This window comes from Colletes latitarsis, chromosome 10 (assembly GCF_051014445.1).
Source record: "Colletes latitarsis isolate SP2378_abdomen chromosome 10, iyColLati1, whole genome shotgun sequence".
NCBI classification, from domain to species: domain Eukaryota; kingdom Metazoa; phylum Arthropoda; class Insecta; order Hymenoptera; family Colletidae; genus Colletes; species Colletes latitarsis.
In genome coordinates this window covers 20,718,325-20,740,218 of record NC_135143.1, presented here as the reverse complement: position 1 = coordinate 20,740,218, position 21,894 = coordinate 20,718,325, and the positions used below count along the sequence as shown (strand labels likewise).

The 21,894-nt window shown below is 40.7% G+C and overlaps 1 protein-coding gene across 15 annotated transcripts in view; it reads right to left on the bottom strand.

Annotated features, from left to right (window-relative positions):
- The window catches only part of LOC143346900 (bromodomain adjacent to zinc finger domain protein 2B), a 229,815-nt gene that overhangs the window by 18,004 nt on the left and 189,917 nt on the right, over positions 1-21,894 (bottom strand). For 4 of the 15 annotated variants that reach the window (XM_076775533.1, XM_076775534.1, XM_076775536.1 and 1 more), the window contains 12 exons: positions 20,925-21,152; positions 18,739-18,924; positions 17,814-17,997; positions 17,674-17,691; positions 16,828-17,071; positions 16,304-16,565; positions 15,552-15,925; positions 13,410-13,724; positions 13,000-13,274; positions 12,564-12,645; positions 8,772-9,584; positions 471-536 (listed from right to left, as the gene is read on the bottom strand). In XM_076775533.1, coding sequence (XP_076631648.1) covers positions 471-536; positions 8,772-9,584; positions 12,564-12,645; positions 13,000-13,274; positions 13,410-13,724; positions 15,552-15,925; positions 16,304-16,565; positions 16,828-17,071; positions 17,674-17,691; positions 17,814-17,997; positions 18,739-18,924; positions 20,925-21,152 — 3,047 coding nt within the window. The remainder of the gene's footprint in view (positions 1-470; positions 537-8,771; positions 9,585-12,563; positions 12,646-12,999; positions 13,275-13,409; positions 13,725-15,551; positions 15,926-16,303; positions 16,566-16,827; positions 17,072-17,673; positions 17,692-17,813; positions 17,998-18,738; positions 18,925-20,924; positions 21,153-21,894) is intronic. The other 11 variants (XM_076775540.1, XM_076775542.1, XM_076775541.1 and 8 more) reach the window with 7 other exon arrangements.

Genomic DNA, 21,894 nt, shown 5'->3' with positions numbered 1-21,894 from the left:
TAGTGTCTCTTTAATTCCTTACTGCATGACGTGCCATATATTTATTATACAAGTTTCCAGTTTCTGATTTATATACTCGTGTCTGAATAAAAATAAAAATTATATTTTGCACGGACTGCAATCGCGAGTTCTGTATTCTAAATCAAAAATAGTTGTTCATCCTACTACTAGCTAGGATAGGGCGAACGACTATTTTTGTATTTCAAAATGAAATTAAAAAATAATTTTTCTGCAACTTTCAGTGACCTGAAGAATTTGTTTTATTCTTAAAATGCATGCAGTAAGGGGTTGGGGAAAAAGAAAACTAAAAACGATCGCTGAACAACGTTTGCCAGAATGGCGAGAATGCTCGACGTCGACTTTTATTTAAACAGCCCTGCTGGGGAGAGGGGCGGAGAATGTAAAACGGAGCTGGACAACGATCGAGCACAGAGAAACCAGGGTGCGTGTAACAACCGTTTTAGGATTACCTGTTGCTTCCGTTGTTGCTCCTCCAGTCGTATCTTCTCCACCTCTTCCTGCCGTTTTTTCCGAGCCTGCGCACAATGCCATATACACACGTCACTCGCATCCGTCAATTTTGTTATCGTGAGCAAATTTTACACAATCATTTTCATTTTTTCCAGCTAACCATCATCGACACTAGGGAACCTCGACGCTCAACAAATTCGTAATCGTTTTCTAACGCCTCAAAATAAACGCGCGTCGCGTGAGCATAAAATGCCAGCTTCTGGTAATAATTATCACTCTTTTCTTCGAACTTTCTCGCGCGAAATTTGTATTTTGAAAAGATGCAACGAGATTTGAAAACGAACGAAAGAACTGTGATCTACCGGAATGTCAAAACTCGGAGTTTAAATTAAACTGGCGTTGAATTTGTTATTTGAATAAAAAAGTTTATAATAAATTTATGTAATTTATGTAATTTATGTAATTTAACGAAATTTGAATAAAGATCAGCGAAATATTGAGTTTGCAATACTTTTTTAAATATTTTTACTTGAATTTAATAAAAAAAAATTGGTGATAAGGACACATTTTTTTATGTGAAGTCTACTAATTAATACATTAAACGAATTCTCAAATGTTTGGAATATAATTTCATTCATGGGATAAATTGTATTACATTTTACAGTTGCTTAACATCGGTATGATAAATACAGTTAAAATTGATATGAATTGTGTAAGGATTCAGTATAACAGTAAATCTAAAGGTTTAGAAAGAAATGTCAACGTTTGAAACGAATGACTCGTGATTCCAGTATTTACGAAAAGCCACGACGCACGCAATTTATTCGGTGATTTCAATGCGTGGTAAGAACTGCTTCGCCGTACTCGAGCAATTAAAAGAACAATTACATTACAGTTTTATTAGGATTTTTTTTTACGCTTTCCCAGTTATACGACCTTTTTAAAATACAAATTTTGCAAATGAAAGTTTGTGGATTAAGACGATTATTTTTCATTAACCAGAGTGCAACGTATGTTTTTATTTTCACGCGATCGGCACGATGCGTATTAATAATCGCAGAAACTTGTCAGGACTGATCGATCAGAGAAAGTAGAAAAAAAAAAAAATATTTATAAAAGCTTCTGTGACATTGTTTTTTATAGCTTTTAATACACTTGGTTCCCTAATCTTTTTTTCGATATCGTGTGGAATATGTGTGGATTTTTGTGGAATTTTCTTCTCTACGATCTACGCGTCGACACTGTAATCTCCGAACAGGTACGATATCGGTTCGTTTTGATCTTCATATCCCGTTCTCACCGCGAAAAATCCGATTTCTTCGTGTTGTGATTCGAAAGCTACGTGTAAAAAAGCAGACGCGTCTATATAGCAGAGTCGATGACAGGGACAAGCACTACTCTAGGATATCTAAGCCTAATTTCGCGTATCAATGAAATTTTTGCTATCTATTTCTTTTGCTGTTATTTCGATGTTAGACCGTTCAATTAAAACGTCTGGCTACGATTCCAGATCAGTCGTTGCGCTAATTAATAATCGTGCGAGTTACTTGTGTGTGTGTTATTTCTTTTTTTTTTTTTTTTCTTTTTTTTGCCAAATGAAGGGAAAAAGTCAACGACGAACTAACGCCGTATCCGTGAAACTGGAACCTCTTTTTGCCGACAGATCGTTAAATTGTGTTCAACGAGCGAGAAAAAAAGTAACATATAACTGTTGGAATTCTTCCTTGTTGTCGAATCGATATATTCGTGAAAAAGTTCGACTGGGAACAGTAACTAAGATTTTTTTTGCTCGCAAATCTTGATCAACGGGAGGGTCCTGTTAACGGGCAATAGTTCGATCGAGGAAAATTCGATCGAACGACGCAACAAAGAGAAGAGTACATTCAGTTAGTCACGGTCTAGATCGTACACCACGTATAACAATACGTTTCGCCAGGTAAATCGGGTTAGAAATGATGCTAAACAAGATATATGTATTGTAAATATATTTACATCTATTATTAGTATAAATGTTTTACTGCAGACAATCTTTACGATCGAGTTTACCAATTTTTTTGTACAATTAAGATCCATCTTTGTGCCATTCTTGAAGTAAATTTCTTTTTGAATCGATTTTATTTGGGATTTTAATGTTTAATTCATTCTAAATATTTACTGTCGCTATAAAATTTGAAGCAATCGAAAATTTCTAGTTTTTTGGTCCTTTAAATTTCTTTAAAACTATTTAAATAATTGTATTTAGTCACGTAGCCTTCAATAAACTGTTAATTACTCATTTCAATAGCATATTTGCACCTACAGACTATAATGAATTTTGTTTTTTTTTTGTACTAGATAACAGACATAGATACATTTGCAATATACAGAATGAGCCAATAAGAATTATTTAAAACATCCCGTTTTCTATTGATTTGATTAAAAAAACAAAAGCGATCCATATGAAATACATTATACTCGAGGGAGGATAAATACTTTTTAATTTTTGAATGTTTTATATATTCAAGGATATCGGTCACCATATTTTAGTCATCGAGGTATAATAATTGAGGTCGAAACACATACATACACCGTTGTACGTGTTTTGAGCTCAACTATTATAAATAATAAATAGTCTGATAAAAAAAAGTGACTAATATTTTTTTACATATAAAAGATAAGAAATTAAAAAGATTCTCATATAATGGGTTCTCTCAAATGCAATGTGTTTGGTGCAACAAAATATTTCAGACAGTTCTTATTGTCTCGACTCATAATATCGTTCCGTATCATTTCTGGATGGTTTCTGTTAGGCGAAACGTATTTTTATACAGGGCGTACGGTTTTGACAGTGACTAACGGTATAAAAACTCGGGCCACGCGAGACTCTCGTCTCGATGCCAGTTCCCCAAAAACCACGTACAACCCCGTCGAAGTGAAATAGGCAAATCGGCATGCTACCATAAAAAACCTCGTGATAATATACATAATGTCGAGAAAACAGCAGCCAAGCAAGTGAGTATGTGGTACAAACGATCCTCCGCGTGTTCGTGGAAAACCGACGGAACCGCGGATATCTCAACAAGAAACAGAAATTAACCAGAAGTCGTGAACGAAACCAAAAGCTTCTCACCAACTACCAAAGAGAGAAAGAGAGAGAAAGAGAGAGATAGAGAGAGAGAGTGTGTGTGTGAGAGAGAAAGAAAGTAGAAAGAAAGAAAAAGTAAAGGAGAGAGAGAGAGATTAGATATATGAAACATATGTATATAATATATATAGAGAGAAAGGAATATATATGTATACATAAATACGTATAAACCACCACCATTTTATTATACAGGAAAAGATGAAAGATTAATCGTAGTATTACGTATAGTATAAGAAAAGAAGCGATTAGAAGAAGAATGGAAAAGAAGCAAGAAAACAGGTAATACTGGAATAAAAGTGAAATATAATCAGAGAGCGCATGCAGGAGCCAAGCAAATATACTCGCCTTATGTGTGCACATAATTATTATGTCTGTGTAATATATTAATCGCTGAAGCTGATAATAGTCTTGTTAAACTGTACTGTGTTGGCAGCCTGTACAAATGTAGAATTCTTAATAGCGGTTGGTAATGTGATCGTGTTAGTATTAGGTATACGATAATAATAATATTCGTAACAATAACAGAGCCATAATAATAAATAGAGCGTAAGATTAATCGAGTTAATCGACGTTGCGTGATTCGCGCGTTTCCTCGAGTTTAACAGAATAGAACGAGTGGAAAAGAAGAAAAATAAATAAATAAAAATAAAATAAAAGAGCATCGTAAGGAAAAAGAAAAAAATAGTAAGCATCGTGTGCTCGATCAGCGGTACTCGATAATCGACAGAACACGTAAAAATTCGAAAAAAATACTGGCATGCTGGATAATCATGTAGCTAGCTGTTATTCTTGTATAGTGACAGGAGAAGCACAGGATAGCGTTACGACAGTCGGTATTATATTGTATTTATTGTCGTAGATTCGCAGATATTGTATTACAAATATTCATCGTGCCTATGTGTGTATTGTGTCAGCCTCGAAGTCGCAATAAAGTTGGACGTCGATGCACGAATCTCGCGAAACTTTCTTTGCGACTAATCGAGAAAGTTTGGAGATCGGGCCCTCGATCCAAATCGAGATTCGTTTTCGAAACGCAAACACCGAGCTTTAGTAATCCCCGAATTTGATCATTTAATCGTTTAATACGCTCGACCGGCTGTCGCGATTCGTCAATGCGAATTCGTTCTGCTTTGCGCGATCACGTTTGAATATTTAAAAACGTATAACTGTTATTTTGTCTCCTGCCCACTTTTATTGGAATTTCAACGCGACCCTCGTTAGAATAAATACTCTCACGCGTCAATGTGAATTAAATTTTTATCGCCAAATATCTCCATTACCTTTGGCCACGGTGACAAACGCAAAACAAAGGATCCGTTTGTTTTTGAGGCGCGTATCAAGTTTGAATAATTCTGTAACTTTGTGGAAAGAAGTCTTTCGGAAGCCTTTTGAACTTTGAACATCTTTTAAACTAAGAATCTTCGAGGAAATTCAACTTAGGAGTGTGAAAACAGTGGATTGAATTTTTAAAATGATCCAGGAAAAATTTCTATACTTCTTCTCACCAAGTTAGAATAGTTTTTACTACTATAACTATGATAAATTCGAGTTACAACTTACTAACGCATGAAATATTATTAGTTCACTTTATTTACAAATTCTAAAACTCTTTCCAAAATTCCGTTAGAATTATTATATTCTTCTCAAGATTACAGGTTTCGAAATTTCGTTAATCCTTATTTCTAAAGTTCTTTGTTAATCACGAGAATGTCAAATCGAAGCGTTTAAGAGAAAACCTTGAGAAGAATTCCACGTAAAAAGATATTGCTTCGAGCGAGCATTTTCGAAAATGTGGGCAAAGCGAATTGGTCGGGCTGCATGTTGGAACAGCAAATTCAGTTTCGTTTTACAGGGTTTATTGCGTTTCGAAAGAGAAACAGTCTCAATTTGGCGCGCGCCAGGGACGTCGATACGGTATCACTCACAGTGTCTGACCCTACGAAAGCACCGTGTGTGCGTCTAGATATGCATGGCTCGTGTGTCTCTGTGTGTATATGTGTGTTGTGTGCGTGTAAGTGTGATGTGTGTCCTCTTTCGTTCGATCGCTAGGTGATGCACTGGCATTAACGTGGCAGACTACTGGTGCTCCGGTGTCTCGCGTTCCGTTCGTAGTTCGGTCGATCGCATTTTTGCGTTGTTGTACCGTTGGAAAGTTTCGACTGAAGGGTGGAACCAGGTTTCCAGGGAAAAGTTTCGCGAATCGACGAATTTTCCGGCGGACGCGCGCGACCAGCGTACACGTGAACGCAACAACCATCGATGGCCTCGAAACGATCATTTTCGCGCGGACGAAAGGTCCTTTCCTCGGATGGTCGGAGACCGTGGTTCGAACGAAATTTTGCGCAACGAAACGTGGGACGATAAAAATGACCGAGGAGCCCCGCGAGGAAATCGTTTCGGGGGGTTGCCCCGTTCGGAATTGCAGACACTACGAGGAAGAAACGAAACATAAGCGTAGAAAAACCTGAAGAAGTAAACTTTGGTAACTCGCGAGAATAAAAAAAATAAAAAAAATGAAAAAAAAAAACAAAGGAGAAAGAATCGTAGATGTTTCGAGGGGGGCGCGTACGATTGAGAAATGAAGTAAAAGTGATCGGCGATCGATATTCAGAGGTGACTGTGATAATGACGATGTATTCGATAATCGACAACAAAACAATGTTATATGGTCACATATACATGAAACTGACATGAGATACGTCTAGAAAAAAAAAAAAAACGAGTAATATCTTACCTCTGGTCGTCACAGTGAAACTTATTCTATCGATGAGGGTGAAATGAGCGAAGGAGAATGTCCGGGGGTGGGATGGACCGAGGGGGTTCTGAGGGTGTTTTGATCACAAAATGGGAGGACAACATAGAAAACCAGGCAATCGTAGTCTTACCTCGGGAGGTCCTTCGTGTCAGTCCTCGTGAAATCAGAAGAAAAAAAGGCGGGGAGAGGAACAGCGTGAACCAACGAATCACAAGGACGACAGTAACATTCATTAGTGAACATGAAGTCGATGAGGGGTTTAATGACGATGTAGGTGGGGGGGTTGCAGTTCGCGAGTTACGGGGGTAGGGGATTGACTGTGGAGGCAAAGGTGAGACGGTAAATTCCTCGAAAGCAATTCGTCGAGAGAGCAACCAATGGACAAAGGATTCGTAGATAGAACGGTGGCGTTCGTGACGTCGAAGGTAATCTTCGAAATCGGACATTCTTCAGCCGATGCTTTTTCGGAGAGTACTTTTGCGCTAGATGGTGATCTCTTGTTCTAAGAAATAAACACGTTCTTTTTCTTTCGAACCGTTTCACTCAGCACTCTATAATATCTCCATTGCTTTCATCTCTAGGAGAAGGTTATTCTTTGTTTTTAATGACGGAGATCGTGACGTATAATTTTAGCTCCGAGAGATCACTTTTACGAAAGTTTAAAGTCGATTATGAAGATTATTATGACTATTTGAATTATTTTACTTATACAAGGTGTTCGACTACCCCTGGGAAAAATTTTAATACAGGATTCTAGAGGCCAAAATAAGACGAAAATCAAGAATACCAATTTGTTGATGGCGGCTTCGTTAAAAAGTTATTAACAATTAAATTAAAAAATTTCAAATCGTTCTGGAAAAATTATTTTCAGTTGCGGGGGTCAATTACAATCATTTTTGGTGAATAGACATACCTCCGAAAACCTATCCATTTTCGAGAAAAAAATTGGAGGTGTGAAATTTTTCGACGAAAAAAAAATTTTTCAAATCGTTCTAAAAAAATTATTTTCAGTTGCGAGGATTAATTACAATAATTTTTGGTCATTACATATACTCCCGAAATCCTACTCAGTTTCGAGAAAAAAATTCCTTACCGAAAATATCATTTCTGGCCAGAAATGTCTGCCCGAATTTTCATGCGAATATTTAAAACGTCATAACTTCTGAACGGATTGGACGATTTTAATGTTTAAAAAAGCAAACTACGCGTATTTTTGTGGAGAATATGTACAAATCGCAAAAATATTCGAAAAGTTGGTCTTTGAGCCCGCAAAATGAGAAAAACCCCATAAAAATGGTCCAATTTTCAAACAGCCGTAACTCCTACAATTGTGAATATATTTCGATGAAACTTTTTTCTGAAGTAGAGCCCATGGACACCTACAAAAAAGTATTAGACAACTTTTCTGTAGGGCGTTAAACAAAATTACTAAAACTGAAAAAGGAATTTTTAAGAAAAATCGACAGGGGGTAAATTTTTCGACGAAAAAAAAATTTTTAATTAATTCTGAAAAAATTATTTTTGGTTGCAGGGGTCAATTACAATCATTTTTGGTGAATAGACATACCCCCGAAATCTTGCGCATTTTCGAGAAAAAAATTCAGTACGGTCGGAACTTTAAACATTAATAACTATTTAACGAAGTCTTCATCAACAAATTGGTATTCTTGATTTTCGTCTTATTTTGGCCTCTAGAATCCCTTATTAAAATTTTCCACAGGGGTGGCCGAATACCCTGTATATTACTACATTATGTATGCAAAGAACAAAGAATGCAAATAAGTTTGATGCAATAGGAAATGAATATTACTGACGCGTAGTTACTGACTGTTATACCAGTTTTCTCTGCCCAAGATATCCTCAACGTTTTTTCAAATTATATAGTAACAATTAGATTCAACAATTCAATAGAGGCACTTGCTGTTTTGTAGTATTTTTAGTGTCTAAGAGCGAGTCTAAGTGGCTTTTAAATTTCGAAGTATTACCATCCCGACTAAGAATCTATATTCACTTTTCGTTTCAAACGTGTAGAACACCAAAAATCACAGAAGCAATATTACTCCTTTATACAAAGTTTAGAACGATCGAAAGATTCAGGTCAAATCTCAGCTACGTTACTGCCGTTCCAAAAATTTCCAAACTCTGCAGACACAATAAAACCGTCCACGCACCTGGCGCAAAGTACCTTTGAAAACCGGTTGGTTAACGCGTCGAACACCGTGCTCCACGAATCCTCTCCGTCGAGAGCAGTGTCGAAACCACTCCGAAAGGAAGACGACAATCGTAGAAGAATCAGGTCACTGCTCTGACCCAAGTAGCTCTGGCTCGCGAGGTCAGAACGCGCGGGGGGATGGAGAGTTCGAGGGTAATATATTTTTTTTTTTTGAGGGGGGTGGGGGGAGGCGTCATACGACATCTTACCTCCAGAAGCTCCTGACTTTGCGTCTGGGTCTGGGCCTGCTGGGTATTGTCCATGCTGGCGTTGGTGGTGGTGGTGCCTGTGGACGCGGTGCTGGAGATTGGCGTGACGGGCTGCGTGGTAGGTTGGGTCTGCAACGGTGCTGTCGACGCGACCGTCGTGCAGGTGGTCGGCAATGGAAGTGGCGGCGGCGGTGGCGGCGGCGGCGGTACCACCTGCACCGACGGCGGCGCAACCACGACCGCCGGCAACGTGGTGGTCGTGTTCGTGGTGCAGGCTGTGCTGAGCACCGTGCTGGTCGCCAGCGACGTGACCGACGCCAGGCTCGTAGACGAGGAGGAGAGGCAGGACTTTTTCGCTACCGCGTCCTCCGGGTCGGTGTGTTGCAGCATGTCGCGGTTCCTCCAGCTCTCGGCGATGCTCTCCCGATTCTTCCAGATGGTGGCCACAGTGCTGCTAGCCAGACCCAGCTCGCGCGCCACGTCGCTCTTGCTCTTACCGCGTTCGATCTCTTGGATGATCTTCATTTTCTGCTTGATCGTGAACGCTAGCCGCTTTCGACCCTGCGTTTGTAGGTTTAGGGATGCCCAATAATCGATCGTGTTAATCGACGGTTCGTTACGTGTCGGGTCGCGTGCGAGTGATACCGGTCGTTCTTTTCGGTAGCCTGTCCTTTGTTCGAGGACGTTTGCGAATTGTTTAGAGCTCGGGTGAGTAGTAGTAGTAGGTGGTGGTGGTGGTGGTGGTGGTTGGGTTCGTAGCGTGGTCTCTCTGTGAAGAGGATAGGCTGAGCCTTTTTCAAGCTTCGCAACGAACTGAAAGTTGCAAGAGAACAAACTAAGGGGCTCAAGCTGCGAGAGGAGGAGAGTTCGTTCGTAACGTTTGCGCGAGTCGGGACAGTATCAGAGTCAACGAACTCTCCGATAAACGAATTCGTTCGAGGATTTAGGGGGACGTAGCAATGTCTGTTCACCGATCGTTAAGGTTTGTACTAGGATCGATTATCAGTGAAATGGGCATCCCTACGCGTACCAGGCGGCTAACCAAAGTACATCTAAGATTTGAACGATTTTCCGTTTCTTAGCGACGTTCTTTCCCTCTTAACGTCTCGTTCCGTGAGGCCTGTGTTGCGTGTATGTTTTTCAAGGGAGTCTGGGCACACGTGTGATGTTACAAGTGCGTGTGAGAAGGTGGATGCAAGTGAATACGAGGGGATGAATGAACGAACGAGTGTGACAGTGATTGAAAAGAGGGCTTGGCTGTTGGGACGGTGTGTCTCTCGCATCGAGGATCCCGATCGGGCACTTTGGAGAACCATCACAATGGAGATATGGGACTGTTAAAAGTTTTCTACGCTCGCGCATCTACTTCGCCGGGTTCCCAGCCTCGGCGTCGGAAAAATTCTCGCGCGTTTTTACGAGATCGTGAAATTGATTTCTCGCGCGACGAATTTCCCTTTCGCGGCGCTCGACGAAGGGGAAAAACTTCGTTCCGGCGTTACGACGGCTACGACCAGCGGGGCGAGAAGTTTTCCGCGCCGGGCGCGTGTTCCTTTCGCGCTTTCGAGACCGTGTACTCCGATTCGTTCGCTGCTAGATCCGGGCACAATAATCACCGTCAACTTCCAGCGGAACGTATTTACTCGATCGAAAATTCCAGAAACAAACTCTTGAACGTTTTAAACATTTTTCTAACTTTTTCGACTCTTCAAGATTCGCTGCTTCTACGATAATTTCGAACATTTCCAGGTCATCTTCGACTGTAATACAATCAATATTGTTCGAAATCATATCCTTGTAAAAACACAAAATAACAGATATTCTTCTTTTTTTTGGTTGTATAATATTTTTTTATTTTTGATAGAACCGCGAGTTACGAATCAATGTATAAGTGTTTCTGACTGTTTCGCACCCGACTTTCAATAATCGCGTTTCAAATTCTTTGCCTAAGTTCTTCGTACCAAGTCACTTCTGTCGAGTAAACTTTTTCTTTTAAAGTTCTCCACAAAGTGTAATATTGTTTTCTAACTCCAAAACGAAGCGTTTATTCGCAAACTTTTTCTAACATTCTTTCTCTTCTCCATATAGAACTATCAAAACAAAAACCGATCAAATAAGTAATAAATATCAACAAGTAGGAGAGCCTACTGTTAAAAGAATATTCATATACTTAACGATTATAAATATTATTCTAACGTCGAATAATACCTGTTGCGTTGAATTTTTCCAAGGAATTAAATTCACATAATACTGATTACATTATACACGCCTGAAGATGGCCCCGTAAATGGTAGAAAACGTTCGTATGAGTTAAACGTGGAAGTAGTCGGACTTCATCGATCAAAAACGTTAGAAGAATTGAATGCTTCGTTAGTTCGTGTTTTAAGAGAAGAGGGAGATTAACGACGGCTGGAAAAATCGGAGGACACGCGAGTCAAAAGCAAATTTCTGAAAATGCCAAGGAGCACACGAGGTACTCGTTATGCCGTTCGAAGAGCAAAGGAATATGTAATCTCGTTCTAATTGGTCGAGTAGCTAACTTCTCACACGATCATTCGCCTTTATCTATGGAACTACGTGAGGAGAATATGCCACGGCAAAACCGATACTCTGAGACTTGTCTACAGCGCACATACAAAAAGCGTCGGGAGCTATGCATCGAGTTCACACGACTATACAGACTTCGAGCAACAAATTTCGTCGTTAACGACCACTAGTTTCGGTGAGAACCTCGAGGCTACAGTGTGACGTCGATGTCCTGAAACTCGAGAACAATATCATCCTTCGATACCAGTCGCTTTTTAGCCTTGGTCTTCCAGAGCGAATATAAACTACGCGAAACGTGAATCTTTTCTGCTTTCGATTCGGCAAAATTTCTGTAATAAATAAACGCAATTACAGTACTGACTCTCTTCTTGCAAATCGAATCGGGACCGTCAGGTATCTTCTATAACGATTTGGTAGAGAATTTGGCCACGGAACTGGTCGAATCGATTGTACCGACGAAACCGAATTGTGATAGGACATCAACGTCGTTGCGGCCTCCAATTTCTCAACAATCTTTTCCTCACTCTTTCTCTATGGAAGCCGCACGGTTCGTCCGGTCGGTTCGAGAAACCCAAAAATCCTCGGGTCCTCGCTCGGCCGCGTCGACTCTCGCCGAGTGGAGGACCCGGAAGCGAGATGCAGCCACATAGGATCTCCGTTAAACGACTAAAAACGTTCGACTCACTGAGGGTAGAACGAAAAGAACGTATTGGAGAACGAAATAAAAAAAAAAAAAAAATCAGGGCTGGATGTGACGAGGGGGTTGGGGCTTGGGGGTGTTGTCAGTCGGATAAAGAGACTTTGGGAGGACATGCTGGGTTCTCCTGTCACTATTGCTAGCGATTCTTGGTTGACTATGGGGGTACGGGTGGTCATAGTGTGTCCTGGGACGTTTTGGTTCGGTTTACGGATCGTAATTCGGGGTTAAAGGGTTCACATATGCGAGTATACAAAAAGTATCTGGTTACAACAATATCCACTGGAGGAATATATATATAATGTACAAATAGATTTATATATATATGTATATATAATATACGTATATAGATATAAATAATATATATATGTATATATAATATAAATACGACACACACAGAGAGCATGCGACACGCACGACAGGTGGACAAAATACAAAAAACGTAGTAGGTATCCCAAATAGAGTAAGAGAACAGATTCCTTGTGAATGAAACAACGAGAATCGAGACAAAACGTGAAAAGGAAGACACGATTGCAAGAGCGTTAACTTACCTCGAGTAGCTGCTGATTTCGGATCTCTCGTTCCCGCCTCACTGCCTCCTGCCGTTCCGATTTCTCTTGCTCCTTGATCAGCCTGCAAAGGAGAACAGGATTTAGTCGTTCGACTGGTCTGATAGGACAAAATTAACTGGTCGCCGAAGGGCTATTCGTTTCACTGTGTCACTCGTTTCAACCTCGAAGTAGAAAATATTGGCTCAAGATGATCGACTGGTTACCATAGCTCTCGAAACAAATTTTACATATAAGTACGCGTCAGTCAAGTGCTCTGACGCTAAATTTTATAAAGTTCAAAGAGTGTAATCACTTTGGTTTGCAGATGGCTCGTTTATCGAGTCCCTAGTAAGGCGAATTTTTAAAAATACTGCATTAGGTATCGTTTTAACCGTCTTCTTAACCACACGTAATCGTTTGGCGGACGTTAGCCCACCTGGCTTGTTCCTTGTGTCGCTGAGCTTCCTCCTTGGCCAGTTTCTTCGCGTACGCGAGCTTCTCCCTCTCGTACTGATTGTTTGTTCGCACGTCCCTGAAACCACCCGCGGCTCTGAGCTCCTCCAACCTTCTGGCCACTTCCTGAGCGCCCAACCTAACGAATTCCGCCTCCGCCAGACCCATTGTCGGCTGCAGGAACTCGCCTATCAGGGGACGAGACGAGAACGAGAAGTTCGCTGTCGTCAACTCTGCCGGGTTCTGTTGCTCCAAGAACTGGAAAACGGTGTTTGAAATTTCGTACGTTAAGAAATCACGTTGACGGAGACGACCACGGTATTTTAAACGGAGGTTTCGATCGTTCAACTTTGACAAGACGAATAAAGACACGTTCCAGTAACGTGGACCAACCTTTGCCAAGTCTGGGCTGCTCCTGAAGGTCTTTCCGCAAGGACTATAGTAAGACACGTCACCCTTTATCACTCCCGACTTTCCTAGACCCTTGATAACCGTTTCCCGTTTCCAACCACGCTCCAACGGGACCTGGAGATCCCTTTCGCTGGGCTTGACCTTTCTTCTCTTCGCGCTGGACACACCATCCATGTTGTCATCATCGGTGTCCGTCACGACGTCGGTGTTGCTGCCGCTCTCGCTGGTCACGTCCATGTTGCTCTCCTCGCCAGACACCTCCAGCAGTTTGTTCTTCATCTTCTCCTGTAAAGACCGCTATATAGGGAGCATGGTTTTAGTGCGAAATCATAAGTGAAAAAAAAACAAAACGATCGGTTCCCTCTTTCGAGTCGTCAGCCTTCTTCTTGCTTGGCTTCTGGCTGGTTCGAGACGAAATCGATATCGCGGAAATCAATCAACTTTTAACGCTAAACCTACCGCGACCGATTAAATGACCGCTGAACGATTTATATTTTTTTGTAAAAAAAACTGGACAAAATTCGGTACCAAATTCTGGTTAACTTCCGACGTAAATAGGAAATATATACATAACAAATACGAAAGGAGAGAATCTTTGGTTTTCACTGTCTTGAAACAATCTAATAACACGTGTTAAAAATATTAGAAATTTAGACGCGTGTAGTTCCGAAACTACTAGTGTTTTATTAATTATTAAGCCACTGTTGGCAGCGGTGAAGCCTCCCCTTTAAAATGGCTTTTGGTTTTTGTCGATCCGACTTTTCGTTTCGGAGATATCGTAATTTATGTAAAAGGTAATTTTTAAAATTTCGCTGTCTCTCGCTTCCCGTGCTATTAACGCGTGTTAAAAATATTAAAAGTTTAGACGCGTGTAGTTCCGAAACTACTAGTGTTTTATTAATTATTAAGCCACTGTTGGCAGCGGTGAAGCCTCCCCTTTAAAATGGCTTTTGGTTCTTGTCGATCCGACTTTTCGTTTCGGAGATATCGTAATTTATGTAAAAGGTAATTTTTAAAATTTCGCTGTCTCTCGCTTCCCGTGCTATTAACGCGTGTTAAAAATATTAAAAGTTTAGACGCGTGTAGTTCCGAAACTACTAGTGTTTTATTAATTATTAAGCCACTGTTGGCAGCGGTGGAGCCTCCCCTTTAAAATGGTTTTTGGTTTTTGTCGATCGGACTTACCGTTTCCGAGATATCGTAATTTATGTAAAAGGGTATTTTTCTTAATTTGACTATCGCTGTCTCCGTCTGACGCGTCGCGCTGGACCTCTCTGTCTCGTACGTGACTCGTGACTGTCGTGACCTAGTTTCGGCGGCGTAGTATTTCCAAGAATTTACTACGCACTGTTTACTATCTACGCGCGCGGGGGATGAATGAACTCGCGCGAGCGCAACAAAAACGTAAACAAACCCTATCTCCGAAACTAGCCATCCGATCGACGCGAAACTAAAATCGCTATATCTCCGGAACTAATTACGCTATCGACTCTCACAAACGCTCATTTTAAAGGGTATTTCATCCCCTATCCGATGACCATATCAACTAATATTATCTATGTTGTCTTCTATGTTTATTTTAACATTTACTTTGACTCTACATACCCAAAGAAGTTTCGGCAATTCCTACCGATCGTACGACTAATGTACGATAAAACTGAACCATAAATTATTTATTTAATTGAAAATTAATTTAAATACAGGATGTTTCTCTAGAACTAACTACGATATCGATTTGGAACAAAATTCGTTTTCAAGGGTGTTTTATCTTCTATCCGATGAAAATTAAACAATTTTTTAACGAGAAAAAGGAAGACTGGTCATTTAACCGGTCATGGTAGGAATAGATATACACAAAGTACCAGTAGATTTAGTTTTAAATCAGCAAATAAAAGAAACCGAACAAAAATTCATTTTATTTACCTTATGGTCGATAAATAATAATAATGGCGTTCGATGAAGATGTAGAGTTAAGACAGCCGACAGTCGGCTATTAAAATGTTGATATTAAATAACGAGGCTCTCAAACATAAATGATGTATGACCCAATACCAAATGATAAATTTCGAAGGAAAAGAATGTCGAAGCAACAGTGACATGTAGATTCGTGACGTAGGACTTTACCTGACTCTTGTCGTCGGTCGTGGTGGCGTGCAGCTGAGCAGCCAGAATGTTCGACCTGAGCAACGAGACTTGGTGAGACAATGGCACGCTAGGATCCAAGGTAGGCGTAGGCTTGATGCCCAAGGCTCTGCTTTGAGCTAGGAGCGAGGCTACGGTGTTCTTCTTCGGCTTGGACACGCCACGACCCAGATTCCTCGGTCGACCATCTTTGTGGTGAGTCGTGCTGGCGCTCTCGCTTTCCTCGCTTCCGCTGCTCGGCCGCTGCGGCGAATCCGCAGCTGCGAAGAGCTGTGCCAACGATGGACTAGGCGACGCTGGCACCGGGACCGAGTTCTGAGGCACCCTTCGAGGCTTCGGACCTGGCTTTCGTCTCGCTGTATATTCCAGAATCAAATCGTTCGATATAAAAAAAAAAGCAGCAACATGGAATTGCTACGTCCATTAGGAGGATCATCCGTGATCTTACTTTTTCATTTGAGAATTTTTGAACGTCTTTACAAGACAGAAAAATTGAATTTTGCTGTAATTAGGACAAATATCAATTCATCTTCTTTTACGTAGTGTCAATTTGCTTCGTTGAAATACAGAATATACCAAAGAAAATGTGGCGACTTCGTACAAAGTAGCCTCGTTCCGACTCAATCTTTTATAGTCGAATCAACCGAGTTTTACATAGCCAAGTGTTCAAACTTTCTGATACGCAGACTCGAGACGCGCAACGCGATCGAGAGCTGATCCCTGAGTGTACTTACATGTTCGATCGGAGGCGAGTAACGACTGGCTTAAATTACTGAGCTGACTGAGTGGCTGACTACTAGAAATTGGCGAGCTACTGCTCGTCGTCGCAGGTTTCAGAGAGAGGTTCAGCGGCGCGTCCGAATCGTTCGAACTGTTCGCGTTGGTAGTGGTTGTGTACGACGTGGGCGCCGACAGAACGGAACCGTTGGTCGAATGAGCTGGCAATTTGATCACTTCCACGCGATCCACCGGCTCTCTATAGTCGTTCGACTCGGTCTGAAACACAATCGAAGAGTTCCTTTGCTTTTTGGTCGACCGTTTAGTCCAGAGATACTTTTTCAACCGTAGATTTCTTAAAATACAATTAAATTTATCACTCCGTTCCAAAGTATCTTAATCTCTGCGCCTTTTTTCTGGTAGCTATGGTTCTTTGCATCGTTATAAATATCGCACGGCATGCGTCAGAAGCAAGATAATTAATCGTAGCTAACATGTTGACCGGATCTAAGCGATTCTGAAACGTGGAGAAAATAATTACCCCTGTGCGGTTGTACTTTCTCGGTTCCATCATCAATGACGTCGTTGTCGTGTTTGTCTGATGAGCGCTGAGAGCAGGAACCGGAGGCGGGTGCACGCTTACGCTCGGCGTGTCCAAGGATATCGTCTTCTTCCTGCCGCGGTTCGTCGTGCCAGGTACCTTCGGACCGACTATGCTCGACGTGTACTTGATGATCTCTGTGTCGGGAGGCAGCCGCACACCTCCCAATATACTGCTAGGGTCGCTGAATAAAACGAAACACAATTTGTTCAACGCCACCGTTTTACCTGGACTTACTAATTCTAGGCCCGCCGAGGTCAGACACTTTCGTTCGCGTTCACGAACTTATCTTTAACCCTTTCGGGGCACCAATCTTCTAGAAAACAGCGTGATACTCGAGATGCAATTAACAAGAACTTCACAAATTCGAAAACAAAGCACGGTAGAATAGAATCTATTCGAAGAATTCGGTCGATCGGCGTCAGCAAAGTGTCGACCATAACGATATATTTAGTTTTTCACCGTTTTCAATCCCTTCGCCGCGATATTAAATTTTACGAAACGAGCTACCAGTTAAAAAACAAATCGTCGAAAGCAGCGCGACGCTTAAGGGCCATCAAACAATCATAACAACGGAATTACGCGGTTACGAGCATCGTATGAAAGTTAAATGACCGACGCACAGGGAGAAAGCGGTAACACAGAATTTACGACAGAATTTGTTGAGTGGAGCAACAAAAAGCAAAAAAAAATGTAGAGTTGAGATAATACGAGTATTTCGTTTGTTTTGTTATATTCATATTTTTTCTCCCCCTCTTTATTCTCTTGTTCTTAACGATCTCTCACCTGCCTTCCTTCGCAGAACTGTGGGTGTATCGGCAAGCGTGGAAAAATAATTAATGGGAAACGTAAGTGTACCGCGGTCTGTTAGAAATAATGGAGACGAGAAAGAATAATCGATTTAACGAGCAAAAGCGTACTCGTACCTGACGACGTTCGTTTGCGAATTTGGCGTGCTGCTGGCCGAGGTATTATGATGGGAGGACGTGATCGGTGCTTGCGTCGACACCGGCAAACTGCTGCTCGTCATGCTCGGCGTCGTCGAGCTGCTGCTGTTGGCTGGCGTCTTGTGACTCTTGCTTGACTTAGCTGCGGTTTTCCGACAGTAAACTTCAGCGATTTTTTATTCAAGAAACAGAAACGAACTTTTACACGCGCGCGGATCGGCTAAGAAAATCGTGGCAAATATTTTTCAAGCCCCCGACATCTTCGTTTCTGCAAACTTGATAGACTTAGGGGAGGCTGTACTTTAGAAAATCAGGCTAAAGAAACGTGGACAGTCTCAACATATTTTCATTCAATATGTAATGAATATTCGACGGAAATTATCGCATAAATATTTATAAATATCGCGAATACTTATATTTATAGAATAATTTTGAATTAACATTGCAAATCTTGCGAGGTCTACAATTTCTGTTTTAATAATATACATTGGAGTTGATCGTTCTTTTCTCTCGTAATGTACGAGTCGGACCAGTGATCCTCAAAGAGAACTCTGTATTAACAAGAACTTCACAAATTCTATTTAGAAAACTCAAATTCGATCAAATTGATGTTCTCGAAAACAAAGCATGGTAAAGTGTCGACCATATCTATGGACTACATTTTGAACGAACCAGGCAAAGTGTTCTAAAATAAAGCAAGTGATTTAACCGTCTCGTGTGAGGCTAAATTTCTTTGTATCGATCATTTACTGCGTACTATTATTTTTACCAGCCATGGAGAGGTTGCAGGGATAGATAATGTTTAGAAGTGGACTAAAAATGGTTGTTGGATTCTGTTAACCGAGTTGCGCGCGTGACGAGCCCGCATGGAGGAAGAAGATGCACTGAATTTTATGATACTTACACTTACTGGACTTGTGTGACGAAAGGGACGGGGGATTAAGTAGAGAGGCCGGATAGGGTGGCAGAAGACTCTCAGCACCGGGCGGAAATCCGGGGAGTCCCGCCGCCCCTTGTAACCTCGCGAGGTAGTCGTGTGCCGCCAGGTGCGAGGCCATCGTCCACCATGCTGCACTCGCAGGATTGATACCTGAAACCATTCATCGCCATTTTGTTAGTTTTCAATCTGCTTCTCGCTCGACAAACATCACCGATTACATAAATAATTTCTTTCGTATTTCGGTGTAGAACCTGATCAACCCTTCACTGGATACAGTAATAAACTATTAAAAATAATTTACTATCGCTTATGGATTCATCTTTTCATACAAACATCATCGTCTCTGAGATATGACAATTTTAGATATACTTAAACTCGCGTCGGTATTTATGTTGACATTCCTAAATTCTAACGATTCGCATATTTTGTGTTAACTGGTGCCTTATACAGGGTATTCGGCCACACCTGGGAAAAATTTTAATGGGGGGGGGGGGGGGGGTTCTAGAGGCCAAAATAAGACGAAAATCAAGAATATCAATTTGTTAATGGAGGCTTCGTTAAAAAGTTATTAATGTTTAAAGTTCCGCCCGTATTGAATTTTTTTCTCGAAAATGCACAAGATTTTGGGGGTATACCTATCCACCAAAAATGATTCTAATTGACCTCCGCAACTAAAAATAATTTTTTTAGAACGATTTGAAAAATTTTTTTTTCGTCGAAAAAATTTCACACCTCGAATTTTTTTCTCGAAAATGGATAGGTTTTCGGAGGTATGTCTATTCACCAAAAATGATTGTAATTGACCCCCGCAACCGAAAATAATTTTTCCAGAACGATTTGAAATTTTTGAATTTAATTGCTAATAACTTTTTAACGAAGTCTTCATCAACAAATTGGTATTCTTGATTTTCGTCTTATTTTGGCCTCTAGAATCCCTCATTAAAATTTTTCCCAGGGATGGCCGAACACCATGTATATTTGACCATTGTTGCAATGGTGACCGAATTGTTTACGTATCAAGTGCCAACAACGCATCAGTACAAAACAGATACCAGAAGAGCGAACGTTTGTGGAAAATATTCAGTAGTTTACAGATCAAGTGCATTTTTGTGAGGTCGAAAAGTAAGTTGACACACGTAAATTTTCATTCTGTAGATAAAATATTAACCTTCTCCTTAAGTGTTGACGTTATTTTATAAAAACAGTAAAGTTGAAAAACATATTTCAGTTGTATTTGATAATTATAAAGTGTAATTTTTCTGTAGTATGCCAAAAACACTTGAATTAACTCCAGAGGAACGAGACGTAGTATATAAAAGTTGCTTCTGATTTTGGTATATCAAGAAAAGGAGTTAGAAAAATATTAAGAAAACTCAAAAATACCGGAAAAGCGGAAAATTTACCTAGAACGGGTCGGAGAAGACAAACGACTAGGCGTGAAGACAGAGCAATTCTTACAGAAGTTAACAAAAATCCATTTATTACAGGGAAAGAAATAAAAGAAAATGTTTGTTTACCGATTGGAATTACACAAATAAAATCTCGAATACGCGAAAACGTCCTTACCTTTCTAAAGTCAACGCATTGAAGCGGTCAAAATTTGCACAAGAGTATTATAAAAAACCAATTTCATTCTGGAAATCGATCGTTCGGAGTGACGAATCCACGTTTGAATTAAAATTGAACAGAAGACGAAAATATGTATGGAGAAAGGTAGACGAGTCATTCAAACCCACGTTAATTACGCCAATTAAGGTATATTTATTTGTATCAAATGAATTAAAACGATAGATACTTGAAGAAATGTACAATACAATGGAAATAAATGGATATTCATTTTCTAATAGTGAATCACTATGAGTTTGCAAAAATTCAGTCGAGAAAAATTTTGTACAAATTTTATTAGAAGTTACGAATGGGTCATTTTGACCATTTCGGTAGTTCTAGTGTCAAATAAAATAATTTCTGTCATCTTCCTTTTCTCGCTCACTTCCACATTCTACGTTTCTGCAAAAATAATTCATATACCATTACGTATACAAAGGTTTAAGGTTCTGAAATGTCCCGATACGATTCGAATTTTAATTTTGATCTGTAAACAATGAAAGTTTGGATGATGGTAACGAAAGAATGAGAAAAGATGGCGTTACCTAAGCTCGCAGCTTGACTGGCGGCCACGCTCAGCGTACCAAGACTGCTGTGGGAGTAGGGGGGTGGTGGTGGCGCAGAGGCCGGTGTGTGGCTCCCAAAACCGGGAGCAGAGCCACCTCGGCCCAGGATGGCGTAAGCCGATGGCAAATGATGGGCCCCCAACCCATATCCACCAGGCATCCCACCGAAAAGCGACGAAGCTGCACTGTCGCCCCGAGGCCAATACGCTGCAATCAAAAGCAAAACAACCGTGTTCAATTGTCTGTCCGTGTCATGAAACGGGCGCGTTTCTGTTTCGCCTCGAAAATAAACTTTGATCGCGCGTTGCACCTGTCTCGGCAGCAACATGGCATCCGATTCATATTCATACGCGGTTAATAAAGTAGCTACTGATCACGATCTCCGGGCGCTATCAATTACAAAAGTAGCTCATTAATTTTTTGCATTTAAGAAGGTAGCAACCGGTGATTCTGCCGTTTTATGCATCCGACCGTGAAAGATTTATTAGTTTCTTCCGCGCTCAAGGTGACGTTTATGGTTACTTAAGGGACGCGCGTGCCCAGAAAACCGAGAGCCCAAATTGCCGATTCGAATTTTGATAACGTGTTGTTTAACTGGCCCGCACGAAGGCGAGTTTTATCTTGCGTGAAAAAATACGGAAGTGAACGATCGATAAGGGAAATCTTGGGGAAAAGTATTATTAATAACGCGAACGTCAACTATTTTCTAAATCCGGATATTGCGTTTGAAAATCCGCTCGCTCAAATTGGACAATTCGCTTCCGCGAGTAACAAATCATTTTTATAGCGTAATTAAACCAATTCTGCTTCGAGAAGAAGCAGAACTTTAATTGCAACCTTCGCGTGTAATTTTTCAATAGAGGAAAGTTTGATGTACGTTCGTTTCAGTAGTAGCTATAATAAGGTAACCTTATTAATGTAAATGTAGACAATTATCTAAATACTTGCA